The sequence below is a fragment of the Trichoplusia ni genome, chromosome 14 (genome assembly GCF_003590095.1).
Source record: "Trichoplusia ni isolate ovarian cell line Hi5 chromosome 14, tn1, whole genome shotgun sequence".
NCBI lineage: Eukaryota > Metazoa > Arthropoda > Insecta > Lepidoptera > Noctuidae > Trichoplusia > Trichoplusia ni.
This window is the reverse complement of record NC_039491.1, coordinates 177693-191808: the sequence shown is the minus strand read 5'-3', so window position 1 is coordinate 191808 and position 14116 is coordinate 177693. Positions and strand designations below refer to the sequence as shown.

At 34.7% G+C, this 14116-nt stretch overlaps 1 protein-coding gene across 2 annotated transcripts; it reads right to left on the bottom strand.

Moving 5' to 3' along the window:
• Positions 1-5970: 5970 nt before the first annotated feature.
• LOC113500448 (alanine--glyoxylate aminotransferase 2-like) lies at positions 5971-12472 on the bottom strand. Of its 2 annotated transcripts, none has more exons than XM_026881251.1 (10): positions 12229-12472; positions 12061-12151; positions 11591-11709; positions 9836-10070; positions 9504-9597; positions 8806-9020; positions 7972-8191; positions 7410-7654; positions 6540-6705; positions 5971-6203 (listed from the first exon to the last, which is right to left on the bottom strand). In XM_026881251.1, the coding sequence occupies exons 2-10, from the start codon at positions 12120-12122 to the stop codon at positions 6126-6128; spliced, it is 1434 nt and encodes a 477-aa protein (XP_026737052.1). In that variant the 5' UTR covers positions 12123-12151; positions 12229-12472; the 3' UTR covers positions 5971-6125. The 2 variants fall into 2 exon arrangements, with proteins under 2 accessions (XP_026737052.1, XP_026737051.1); XM_026881250.1 differs by having other exon boundaries at positions 12234-12472.
• Between the last annotated feature and the right edge of the window lie 1644 nt (positions 12473-14116).

Sequence of the window (14116 nt, the reverse complement as noted above, 5' to 3'; positions counted from 1 at the left end):
CTGAGGCGGCGCGTGCCGCCCGCATACCCACATGTCGTTGTCACCAACATCAAAGCGCTGCCGGTCATTCACACGTTTTATTGTATAAATCGTGGGATAAATAATATTTGATTTGTTTATGTTATCAACTTCATTGGACACTAATTTGTAGTGGGAAGCGGCAAAAGTCTCCGCAATTCTGATTTTAAGTTGATTTCAGTTCACACTTCTAGGTAAATAATGTGCTTGCTTAACTCACAATAAATTTGCAATTTAGGATATTTTATTGTGAATTAAGAAAAATATAGTAAACAGCGAATAAATATGTTTTTATTATTAAATATGTTTGTTCATTAAATATTTATTTAGCGCTTACGCTTCGATCTTTTAGCAATAGCTAACAATGTCTGTTAGGAATCAGAACACTAATGTAGATATAAAAACAACATAACAAGCCCATAAAAGTAAATACTGCTCTTCTCAGGGTAGTCTGATAGGAAATGTCGACTCCTACGTTTTCAAAAAAGACACGTGAAAGTGATGATGTATGTGTTTGTGTATATACATATATATGTTTCTGTCGCGTTGTTTAAATTAAAAGCTTTCTAATAACAGGAGGGTATTCTCGTCACAACAACCGACTACACGTGTAGGGGCCCATCCGCCCAACAAGTTAGGTTTCATGTAACGTCGTGAAACACAGCTTTGATTTTAGGATGTGTTGTGAGATGACGTCACGAGCCGACATAACCCATCGCATGTCACATGCGGGCGGAGCGCGTGCCAAACCACTTACGTTAATCGTTCTCAAACATAATTGCTCCCCTATCACTCTGGATTTCTATAATATATGTTCGCGTAATATACACGTGTCGATCAAACGTGAGCTCAATTTGCCTAACCATCAAGTTTACTTATATTTTTTAAGTTGTAACAAAGAGAATAGGTTTAAATCCTTCTGCCCAAAATTTGGTGTACACTTATATAAGTATAATATAATCATCTCAAATGAAACCTAAACAACATTTCACAAGTCCAATATGATAACATAATGAGCAGCTCGTTAGCACTCCTTAACTTTATCGTGTAGTAAAGTTTACTACATCTGGCCCAAACTTACAAACACGCCTCAGTGTCGTTCTTCTGGGATTTTATTAAACATTGTTGACACAATAACAGTTCATTAAGCTCAGCGCCGGTTTAGTGATAGCTGGCACAACTGTTAATATTGTAGTTTCTCAGAAACGTTTCATATTGTTGTAGAAGTAGGTTAATTAGGTGAAACATTGACTGCTTAAACTGCACTTCATAGCACTCACAGCTGTCTAAAAAAGGTTATTACCAAAACATTAAAAGTAAAACTGACGCAGACTGCATTACTTACAAAGTCCGTTTGTAAAAAAAAAGATCCCATAACACAAATAAAACCGTTGCCGTACTCGTCCTTACGCTCCGCTATCCCCGAGGTCATCCTTAAGATCACGACCGTTAAATAAATCCAGCTAATCGTTGCAGCACGGGATCCTCGCATTGTCCACGCTCTGAATGCCTTCATTGTCTACACAGTCCCTACACCTCCCGGTAACGAAACGTCTCAACAGCCCCGAGGGGTGCAAACATTTTTTATTCAAACCAACGGACTTTAAGAATGGAGTTTTAAAGGATCCGCGCAAGAAAAGCGTACACAAAACATTCTAAGGTAGACAAGATTGATGTAACGGTCGCAATGGCAAGTTTGCGCACGTGCTTCGGCCGGCTGCGTCTTCCAAGTCATATAAAAAATATTGAACCAAGCATAAAGAATACTTATGGGGCATTGTATAACAGCGAAACTGATAATACTATTTAATTTTATTCTTGGTAATAACATAAAAAATAAGGTGCGGCGGCCCTGGGGAAGGGTTTGAGAATTAGCACTGTGTCCAAAGTATCGGCTGTAAATAGGTAAGGACAGTATTTTATGACGTAAGTATATTTTCCGATAACTTTGATGGAGGTGAAGCGATAACAGTTTATGAGGTCCGAGCCCCTGTATAACGATGTTGCCTACTAAAAAGAAATTTAAATATTGACATTGTGATCGGACGAACAGATAAAAGGGCTTTGCTGGTGTTTAACGACTTATAATATAATGTGAATAAAATAGCAAATATTTTGTTAAACCTATTTACGCTTTTTTTTTATTTATTTTATTTAAATTGCTTAACGAACATTGACTTTTCATTCTTGAATAAATGAACAGAAGAAATAAAGAAAGTTACAAAATTCATAAATATAAATTTGATAATAAATATATAATTTAATAATAAATATAAACTTTTTTAAGGCTATGGATAAATAAAGTTAAGTTGAATATTTAACTTAAAAATGTACTATTGTATTTAAAATCCCGATGCAATAAATAGGAGTAGCCTGTAACAATAACATTCTTTTAAAATGTTACGCTGTATGTCCATAAAATCGGACGCTTCTTACTGTGTAATCGAAAAATATTGGCAATGTGCTGTGCAGTTTACCGAATGTATATTTTTGTTTTTTTTTTAATCGCCCAAAGATACTGTCAATGATAAAGACGAGTCAGTTGGAAATGGCTCTAAATGCCTTATAATACAATTTAGCGCTCTTTTTTAGGCTATCCAGAAATAAAAATGGAAATCTATTCTTGAGGCTTGCTGTCTGTCCGTCTGTTTATACGTCCTTCCGTAACCAGGATCAGGAAGTGTGTCGCTAAATAGTTGTAATTTTCATAAATGTTGTACTTATTTCTGCTGCCGCTATAATTACAGTTGTTACGGTCATAAATGTGTTTTTCTTCCCCTTTTGTACGGAACCCTCAGTGTTGCGAGTTGGAATCGCACTTGACCAATGTTTTCATTCTTAAAAGTTTTAGAATAAATCTAAAATTCTTATTCTTATTCAATAAGGACTCAAACGTCCTTATAGACATGATTTTTTCGATCGTCAACTCTCAAAATTCTTCTTACACAATTTAACACGATTCAAATACATTTATACTATGAATAAGGTTCGAAATACCGGGTATTCTATCCGATTTACATTATGTCATTATATTTCAATCTGAAATTATAATACTATGAATAATAAACGCCCCGGAAAGGTTGAGCAGGTACGCACATACTACATAGTAAATTACTGATTTTTGCGAGGGTTTTCTTTATGTTTCATATTAATGTTCGCTTGGGTCGTTGGCTGCTTGTTTCATCTCTTTATGTAGAACAGTTTTGGGGGTGTTTTAAAAATTGTAATTACGGCGGATAGGAAAGCTAATGACTATAGTTATTGTGTATGTAGCTAGCACAGTTTTAACATCAATGTTGGGATCTGCAGCATGAATGAACAATGTTTTTAAATACGCGACAATCAAACACAATGAAATATGTGTGCTGAAGGCGCAAGGCAAGAGTTTTACCGCGATCTGCGATCTGATAAAAAATATATATTAGTTGAAAAATACTAAGTCAATCGGCCACTATAGAGGCAGAGTGAACTACTTGTAACATCTCATCAAAATCAGTGCAGCCGTTTTCGAAATTACCCTGAACTATCGCATGAGCAAAAATGAATATTTCACTAAACATTTTTATCCTGTTTTATGTAAGGAAAAAGTTTTACTAAATTTATGGGTATTGACATCATCGTTAAACTAAAAATCTACTGAGCTTCATAGTTTCCGCTGAAGCGCCAATTTACATCAATAGCGTCAAGCGTCCTCTCCGATTCAACGAACAATATAACAATACACTTGCAACAAACAAAAATAAGGATAAGGAATGATTTTAAAATTACAACGATACCTCTGAGGTGATATAATACATTTCAATATTTGAAACTTAAATAGGAAACAAAAGGCTACATATCCCTAGCAAATAAAGCTGTTGCAAAGAATGGCACATTGCCAAGCAGTTTTGTAATTCATCAAAATTAAATTAAATTGATAAAATAATCATAAATAACATGATTAATAATCTTGCTTGCACCAAATTTGGCGTCCGTTTTATTGATTTTGTCCAATAAGTTTTAGTAAGCTAGCAGAGAATATCAGGGAACAGTGTAGTGTTGTCTTTGACAACTCATGACAGTCTATGGATGGTATGATAATTTAGTTTTGAATATTGGCGCGGCGTGTTTTTATTTATTTTGCCAATCCCGAAAAATAGTACGTGTATTTTGAAAACGTGAGTTATTTTACTCATCTAATTATTCAAATTTTGATATTATAATACCGTTAACTGTTTTGTAAATAAGGTTTTACATTTCTTAATTATTTCTACCTACATGATTTCATATACAACGAAATAACTAATTTCATAAATTCATTTCATAAATCAGCTAACATTATTATATTTTTTAGTCCCTCCGATTAATTTATGATAAATCACTGCAAATTGCTTTGAAGTACAAATACATATAATTTTACAGAAAAAATGGGTAAAAAGAAGAAATCGAAGGCGGTTAAGGAAGTAAAAAATGATTTAAAGCCAGTCCAGGTTGTGAAAGAGCCAGAATTACCTCCACCAGGTGAGACTATCTTAGACAGTGATATCAATCCAGAGCTATTAGCGCGATGGCCAAAACTCAAGCTGAAAGTACCACCAATATTTCTCCATACACCTGAAAAAATACGCCTAGAACAACACGTCAAAAAAATTGCAAGCCTGGGAATCAAAATTTACCCAGTGAGCACCAGCTCCAACTATTACAAGATAAGTTGTGTAACTCATAATGATCACAAATCTTTTATGCAATATTGCAATAAAAAGCAATTGCCATACCACACTTATGGCAGCCCATCTAAAAGGAAAATGAAAGTGGTTATCAGAGGGATTCCAATTGGAACAGATTTGAATAAAATTAAACAAGAATTGAAATCGGTTTCCATCCCTGTTATAAGAGTTCATCAAATGCAGACTAAGGAAGAACGGAGAGACAAAACCATGTTGGTACTAGCTGTAGTGCCTTATGATGAACAGGGGAAAACTATTCTGAAGCTTAAAAAAGTGATGGGGCATGATGTGAAGTTAGAACCCCCAGCTTCAAAGCCAACACAGTGTTACCGTTGCCAAAAATGGGGTCACTCTCAACGTTACTGCTATGGTCTTATTAAATGTGTCAAGTGTGCTGGAGACCATCTATCCAAAAAATGTGAGAGGAATCCTGAGTTAGAGCCTCCTACATGCGCAAATTGTAAAGGAGACCACACAGCTAACTACAAGAACTGCGCATATGCACCTGGCTCTGAGGGGTATAAAGTGAAACCACAAAGAAAATGCTCAAACCCTAAAAATGCTCAGAAACCACCAATACTCACTCTCGAGTACATTAGCAGATTCATTAAAAATGTGAATCTGGATGACAAGGATTTACTTTAAGATCATTACTTTAAATTTTGCTCTCAATTAGGTATAGGAGTTAACTTTGTGTCTATTATATTTAAACCATGACATTCCAGGAATTTGTGATGTCACTGAGCTAAAAGCAGCATGCCATTTTTAAATGGTAAATAACTATTAAGAGTATACCACTGGATTTTGAAAAGGATCAGCACAAATTGTAGAACCTTTTGTCAAGAGATGATTGGTTGTCAGTCTCATGGCTAAGAAATCGTATTTATAAGTAGATTTACTTATTAAATTGAACACTCTTGTCAAAACCAGGAAAACAATGGCTCAAATATTATTATATCTTTTTGTACCACATAGTAAGCCCCTTTACTTTTGATAAACAGTTTTAGGTATTTTTGTATAACTTTTTCCAAATTTTAGATATAAGATTGAAGTGATCATAGGTATCCTGATTGAGCCTAATCACTTGTTATTTTTGCACTGTGTCTTTAATTAAGAATGTAGTTGTATCATCTGAACCTTGTATATTGCAGGTCTCGGATGATAATACTTTAAGTGACTTGTGTGTTGAACATGCTAAAAAATGTGATAAAAGAAAAAGATAATTCAGTATTAAATAAAACTTATCTTTGTGCACAAAATTCTTGTTTTATTTTCTTACAAAATAGTATTGCATTGTATCTTATTTAAGTATCAGTAACTTAGGTCTATGTATGTTAATATCTATATTTACAGCCTTAATATTCGATTAATACTTATAACTTAGTTGTATTCTTGTTATGGTCACGTGCTTTTGATGCTCTGTTGAACACTCGCACTTATACTGGCGTCGTTGTTTTCTTCCAGAGGTGTGACCAGAACCTGTTTAAAAAATTAATAATAGCATTGTATTGTATTCTAAAATAAGATATCGTATAGAAACGTTTAAAATAGCTGTAGCTAGTACTTAATTAAAGATAGTGTTCACTGATAATATTCCTTCGATTAAAATTAAACAAAGGTAGCAAAAACAATTTTGCCAATTCTTAACTAGGTCTAATGCTCAAGTTAGACTAACAGTTAACACCCAAAAATCTTTTAGCCTTTCGTTTTATAATATTATTTGTTCCAACATAGGAATTTCAAAATGCAATTCAACATTCTTTGTTCTGAATATCTCAACAAATACAGCGAATTAAATAAATAAAGGATAATTACCTGCAACTTGATGGAGGTTCTCGTACCATCAAGCTCTGCTAACACCCTATCTAAGGTGTCGACGAGCCTGTCAGCGTCTTGCGTCGAGAACACCATAGGTGGCTTAAACTTCAACACGTTACTGTCAGGCCCGTCGCGGCTTATCAAGATCTTTTCTTCCCTCATTCTGGAAACAATATTGTTTGTTGAGTTAGACAAGATGATATATTTTAGTACTTATTTCGTATGAAGGCATTTTAGTAGGTGGGTGATTCTTCGGAAAAAATACACTAGTTAAGGTTATATCATTATCCTCACCAACTGGTTCACTTCACTATGATGCTTAAAATGTTTTAATTCTTACTTCATCTAGTAATAGCCGTAGTACTTTACAAGCTTAGATAGAAATAATATTAAATCTAGCAATCTGCAGTATGAAAAATGTGGTGAGGATAATGATGTTCTTAATTTGTGATACTTTTTTCCTGAGAATCACCCAGGTAATAATTGATTATGTTTACATATTTAAGATGTTGATAATATTACTAAGTAGGTATTTTGAATCATGTGAATTCTGAATATAAGATACTTAGATATGGTACGTTAAAACTTGTTCAATTTCAATAATAAATATAAATAACAGATTGTCGATTGAAAAACCATCCGATACAGTTTTATCGCAAACAAATATTTCAATAAAAGTAATAAACATTTCTTTTTATACGTCAAATTGTAAAACATATTTTCAAACAATATCTTGTTGCATGCCTACAGATTCCCCTACTACAAAATAACTTCCCCTTTAAACTATAAACCAGCACACCTTATAGCAAAAAAAAGTAAGGTACCCTCTTTATCGAGTAGCAAGAATTGAGCAGTTCAATAACCTACCTATTTACAACATGCTTCGCCTCCGCCGTGGCTGGCGTCCTGGTCTCCCTGTCGGTCACTAGCTCGACTCCCACAAACAGACCTTTGCCCCTCACATCGCCAACCAGACTGTGCTTATGCTTCAGCTGCTCACAGCGGCTCAGTAAGTGGTTGCCGACGCGGTGAGCTCGCTCCATCAGACGTTCTTCTTCGATGACGTCGAGAACCGCGTTTGCGATTGCGCAGGAGACTGGGTTGCCACCGTACTGGAATTTTAAAAAGGTGTTAATTATTTTTAAAGCTTGAGTTTTGTATCATGTATGATAGATAGAAGAATAAAGGTAGCTAACATATTTTTTTAATATTTAGATCCAATTTAACTTAACACACTTAGTAAAAATCAGAATCAATAACTTTAAAGCGGATACTTGTATAGATTTTACTGACTTTAATTAACCATAACATGTTCGCATTTTACTTATCTATATGTCTATATGATATAACATCTACTAGCGAAACTCAAATATCATAATTGTAGTGGAGATGTCAAGAGCAATAATAGATGCTATTTACTGATATTTACCGTATTAAAGTATTCCACTCCAGTATCAGCGAAGCTCTTAGCGATTTCTGGTGTTGTGACCACAGCCGCTACTGGGTGGCCATTGCCCATCGGCTTGCCCATGGTCACAATATCAGGAATGACGTCCTGGGTCTCGAATGCCCACATGTGGGTGCCCACGCGACCGAAACCGACCTGGACTTCGTCGGCAATGCACACACCATCGGCTTCGCGGACATGTCTGAAAAAATAATTATTTCAATATTAATGGACATTGCAAAATTCTTTAGTCAAAATGTTAAGGGCAAGGCGTATGTTTTGTTTTTCAAAATAGTGATAGTTAAATAAACATTCTAATTTTAAAGTATGTCTTACCCTTAAATTAGAAATAGATACCTATAGTATAGTATTAAATAATATTGTTTTCGAAGCAACTGTAAATGTTTATCTATAAACTCGAGCGTAACGACTAGCAAATAGCGCACAAGGCCAATACACGAACAATTATTTGAATTTATTGTTCGATATGGTCGACAAGTTCTCGCCTGCAATAAATAAAAAATTGCTGGATCTTAAAAAATACCAACAACGGGAAATCACCTTGTAAGCAAAAGGAAAATCATTAGATACCTACTGTCACCAAAATGCACAAAAAATATGAATCGTTGAAAAGGATAATGTAATTAGCAATTATTATAATTGATTTCAATTTTATATTCATTTACCCAACCTCGAAGTGTCATATTAAGAAATAATTAGTCGATGCTTTAATTAGAATCGATCGCTAATAATAACGCCGGTCGTATTTACCCGTAAAACAATTACAAATTTCTATCAGTCTTTTAAAATACTTACTGGTAAACTTCTTTAAAGTAACCCTCGGGCGGAATGATTTGGCCTCCGCAACTTTGCAAGCTCTCCGCGATGAACGCACAAACGCCGCCATTTTTTCTCTTACTCTCTTTACAGATCTTGCCAACTTCACTAGCGTAAAGTTTCCCTAACTCCTCTTCATTCAGGGAGTCGTTAGGGTAAACGTATTTCCCTCTGTACACATCTGGGACGGGTGCCTGGTGAAACAATTGAATATTAAGAACTATGCTCCATTAATGTTAATTTTTGATATTCAATTTTAATCCATAATGCTACGCTCATAAGATTTCTTACTCCGTAACGCTTGGAGGCAGTAATATACTACATGATGTTCTTCATGATGCTAATTTTACAACTTAAAGTTTTTACTGACGTATAAAATTCTCTTGACATTAAAAGTACTTTTTGACAACATTTGTGCCATAACTGGTAGGATAAATTAGATATGATTATAAAGCAGGCTTCTTATCCTTGTACAGATTAACAATATGATAAGAAGTTTAATTAGATTTAGTTATGTAATTACGTTAAAAATCGAGGAGAGATATTATTGTTATCAGCTTAAGTGCAAAGATTACTCTAGCTTCCAAATATAGTTTGGCGATAAGGGGCAGACAATGTGTGCCAATAAACTAATACAACTACAACCGTGTGCAACCCAGTCAATATGTACAACTTACCACATGAACCCATTCCGGCTTCTCTGGACCTCCGGGTAGGTTAAATTTGTAGGGAGACACATCAATCATAGACGTAAGATGGCCATGATACGCGCTGTAACAAACAGGCGCTAGTAGCACCCTAATAACACTTCGAAGAGCTCGAAGTAACGACAAAAAACGGGGGTCTACGTCACGATACCCAGACAAGTGTTCCAGGCATATTAGCAAAAAGATACATCGGACACAATTTTTTAAGCAGTTTGACTGTATTATCTGTAATCTTGACCCAAGAAGTGCCCGAAACCCTAACCCCGCAAGAGAATGGACTTATATCATCATAAGAAACTTACTGGTCTAAGGTAATGACATCCTTGTTCTTGGTGTGGATCCTGGCGAGTCTTAGCGCGAGATCGTTAGCTTCCGAACCGGAGTTCACAAAGAAACAGACGGACAGAGGCTCCGGCAAGGTCTTGACGAGCCTCTCGGCTAGGATCACTAGTTCGTCGTGAAGGTAGCGGTTGTTAGTTGATATTAGGGACATTTGATTGCGTCCAGCCTCCACCACGTGTGGGTGACAATGGCCAACTGTAAAAGAAAACCTTTGATTTAGTTGATAACCAGATCTAGGCTCTAATATGATAGAACTGCGAATCTATGACCATCGGAAGAATCTGTTTTCAGTGCGTCTGATAAAACGGGATTGAACGATCTTAGGCGATTTCCTGTGGCCTTTCCGTCTACTTTCCATAGACCACAAAAGCACGTGTATTGTATATAATTTAAATTCATAGAAATTTAGATATGAATACCAAAACCAAATATAGATAAGAATTGTAAAAAATATTTACCTATATAATTACTAATTATAAAACTGAAAATGTTATAAATAGGCCTCCTACAAATTCTTATTTTTGTTATGCCCGACAGGGCCCACAATGCTCTAATGTATTTTGTGTACCTACCACTTAAGTTCACATTGTGGAATGCAATAAACGTATTGAGTATGTTATTCGGAATAATACGAGTGACCTGTCAGATAAACCAAGGAAAGTCACTTGGAAAGGGTTTATCATTACAGATAAATGTTTCAAAGCGACATTATAATAATATGAGGAAGGTCAGGGAAGTCATCTCCAATCTATATCGATCCGTGTTTACTAAACACTTTGATATTTATAGCGCAACTGTTTGCGATAACATCTTACCGACTTCGACCACTTTCAAATCTTTTTCATCATTATAGGTACCGATTAATTTTCTTATCACTATTTATAATTAGTTTTCGACTGTCTTCGCTTTTTCCACACTTATTATACTCCAAATGACAATTAAGATAAACTGTGTCCAATGCGTTTAGTGGTCACAGACATGTTTACTTAATGTGATTTACTCTCGTGGTCTGTCGAATATTTGTACTAATTGATTTTACACGAACGGTAAATAATATCATAAAATATAGGAGGAACAATCTTATTGGGTCTATTTCCTAAATTAAACGAGATATTAAGTAAGAGAACTAGTCTAGTCTAGACTAATCAAGTGTGATACGGATTCATCACACTGAGGGATCCTTAAGAAAGATACTAAAAAAAATAATTGATATAATTGTCTCGGGTCTGGGTGTTTGTGGTACCTTCGTTGTATCTGAATTCCATAACACAAGTGCTTTAGCAACTTACTTTGGGTTCAGAACAATGTATGTGATGTTGTCCGCATTTTATTTTTTTATTTTATTTATAATATCTCTACCTAACCCCGATTATATTTTTAAGTGGTAACAAAAACCATCATCTGTGAAAATTTTAACTGTCTTTCACAGTTCAATGCCCGATTACAAACGCATAAACAGATAGCTAGGGTTCCGTTTCTCCCCTTTGGGTGCAGTATCCTAGATATAGCAACATTTTATAACCACAAGTTAAAATGTAGCGTTTGTTGATAAATACGAGAAGCACATGCACTGCCTACTATCGACAGAATGAAGACTGATATCACGATGCATTATCAGAGCCCTTTACCCTTTAGTTATCCCGTTCATTAACAATTAATACAACATTCCTCATTAAGCTTATCTCGTAATGTTTTATGTATAAACTACGACTTACCATGTGCAACATTGTTGATGCAATCGAGGTATCTCTCGCCAGTTTCATCGTACATGTACTGAGCGATTCCCCGAACTATCTTTAATGGTGATGAACGGAAGAAAAGTTGGCACGCGGCTCTGTGGACAAAATGCATTATTAGTGGAATCTATATGTACAGTTATTTTGGTAAAGCGGATATATGATTTTAAATAATATTGTTTTGTTTTTGTGTTCAACAAAAACACTACTGGTTCCAACTTGATGATTTTTTTATAAGACCAAATTATGGTAGCTATTTTACGTACAATTAAAAAAAAATCAACAAAATCGATTTATCCAGTCCGAAGTTTTAAGTCACACTCCGAAAAAAGAACCTTTTTTAGGACGGTTGAAAATAAAATGACGAGATAATAAACTTTAAATTTTTAAAGTCATATTGTAAATAGCATTAATTGAAATACAAATAGTAAGTAATTGGTAACACTTACCCAACATGTTTCTCGCGTATTCTGATGGTTTCAGATTTGGGCATAGACTGTAGGTAGGCCATTTTATTTATTCTGCAAAAACTTGTTTTATCTGAAAAGAAAAATATTAATATGAAGTACAATAACACCAAAATATCAGTTGTTAACACTGTGACATTGTAGTCATACACTACACGATTATTTCTGAACAATGTTCGCGTCTTGGCAGCGAAGACGATGTACGTTACAGGTAATGTCTTTACACTTATTAGACGGCCTCTGCGAATGAGCAAGATGAGGAACGTACGACCTATATTTATCTATACTGAGTCAAAATCTAGGTACACCTAGTGTCAATATTGTCGTGTCAACTCCTTCATCAAGAGTTGCAGTCAAGAGGTGTACGGAATTTTTGAAAAGAAAGTTATATAACTTTAATTTTTAATTACCTATATTTTACCCAACGAATTCCAAATTATAAATTTCAGTGAATAACTGGTCTTATATGATATACCGATTAAAAACACAATATAAACTAATTTAGACTAAACAAAAATCACTAAACACGAAAAATCGAACTATCAAATTCATCAAAACAAATGAATTGAATAGTTCAACTTACCTTAAAAAATAAACTAAAAAGAAATAAACTATTGTTTATATTATTGGAAGGTGATAATGTAAACGTGACGCGTCACGCGCGGCGCCGGCGCAGCAATGTAACAACTATTTTAATATTTGTCGAATTTATAGCGGCAGGCGGAGGCTCGCACGCCCTCCGCGCAGCCAATGAAAACAAAATCGCTCGTATTATCTATGTAGTAACGTGAGATAAGGGTACATGATGACAAAAGTCACAGACCACGCGGCCGGCGTCACGCTACCATAGGACGAGCGCATGAGCATTTAAGGCGACGACAACTTGCATTTTTGCTGAATTCTTAAATAAATAATTAGTGTAAAATAAGTAATATAGTAACACATTGCACAAATGGTAAATTTTACGTTTAGGTATGCTTTATTTATGCCCCTATGCTTTATTTTCAAACTCCCTAGTAGTATCTAAGTATACATAGGACTCAAAAATTGTTTCTGTTTGAATTCCCCATTACCAATTAGCGAAGTTAAGTACTTTAAGTTTCACTTAAAATGTTTAATATAAATTTCTAAAGAACTCGTTAGTAATAATTAGTAATAGCTCGTTTGGCGTACTAAAGATAGTTAATTACAGTGAAAATCTATTCTAATTGTCTTTCGTATGCCAATTAATTAGGTATATACTTTAATTCAATTAGGAGAAGAGATCCTACAGCTATTTAGTAACATCCAAATCAAGACTCTTTTTCAGGTAGGCCGTTACTGCTTCAATCTAAAATTTCATTTCTAGAGAGAAAAAAACGACTAAAACTCCATCGATACTTTGAAAGAATTAAAATAAACGCGGAAAAAAAAAGTGAGGTTATATGGTTTCGATTCTGTCTAAGCCGTAATAATCACAACAGTTAGATGTGCCATAGACGACATATCCATAGTATAGGTACACTCACAAACTAAGAACAATTCCATTCTATAAAAAGAAAATAATGATCTGCTAATATCTTGCTATTAAATCTACATAGATTTAACTATCACTGCTATAGTTGGATGTAATAAAAATATGGTATTATCTGTACGAAAACACGCCTATCTGGGCTTATTTGACGCACATCAATATTTGAATTAAGCCTAGCTATTGCCCGCAGTTTCACCCGTGGACGTCGGATATTACAGAAAACAGTTATCTTAGGATTTCAATGTATATGATTATAAGTTCATCAAAATTGGTCTAACTGTTAAGTCGTCATAGGGTAACAAACACATGAGTTTGTTTTGCAGTTATTATGAATAAATACGTTATTTTTGTGGAAACTTGCCATAAAATCTGCATTGATAAAAAACAAAGGAATGTCGAAAAATGCAACTGTACGTCACTGAGCTGATAGCGCAAAAAATACGGATCCGGATAAAGTCAAAGTGACAACAATCAATATAACCATCTGAAAATTGCAGTAATTATCGTTTAGATACAAATCGATTG

What these genes read in the sequence shown, in the direction of transcription:
- LOC113500448 (XM_026881251.1), bottom strand. Translation starts at nt 12,122, where the DNA reads ATGGCCTACCTACAGTCTATGCCCAAATCTGAAACCATCAGAATACGC. An exon ending in CATCAACAATGTTGCACATG is followed by an intron (nt 10,071 to 11,590) that starts GTAAGTCGTAGT and finishes TTTCTTTTACAG; the next exon opens with TTGGCCATTGTCACCCACAC. An exon ending in GAGTGGAATACTTTAATACG is followed by an intron (nt 7,655 to 7,971) that starts GTAAATATCAGT and finishes TTAAAATTCCAG; the next exon opens with TACGGTGGCAACCCAGTCTC.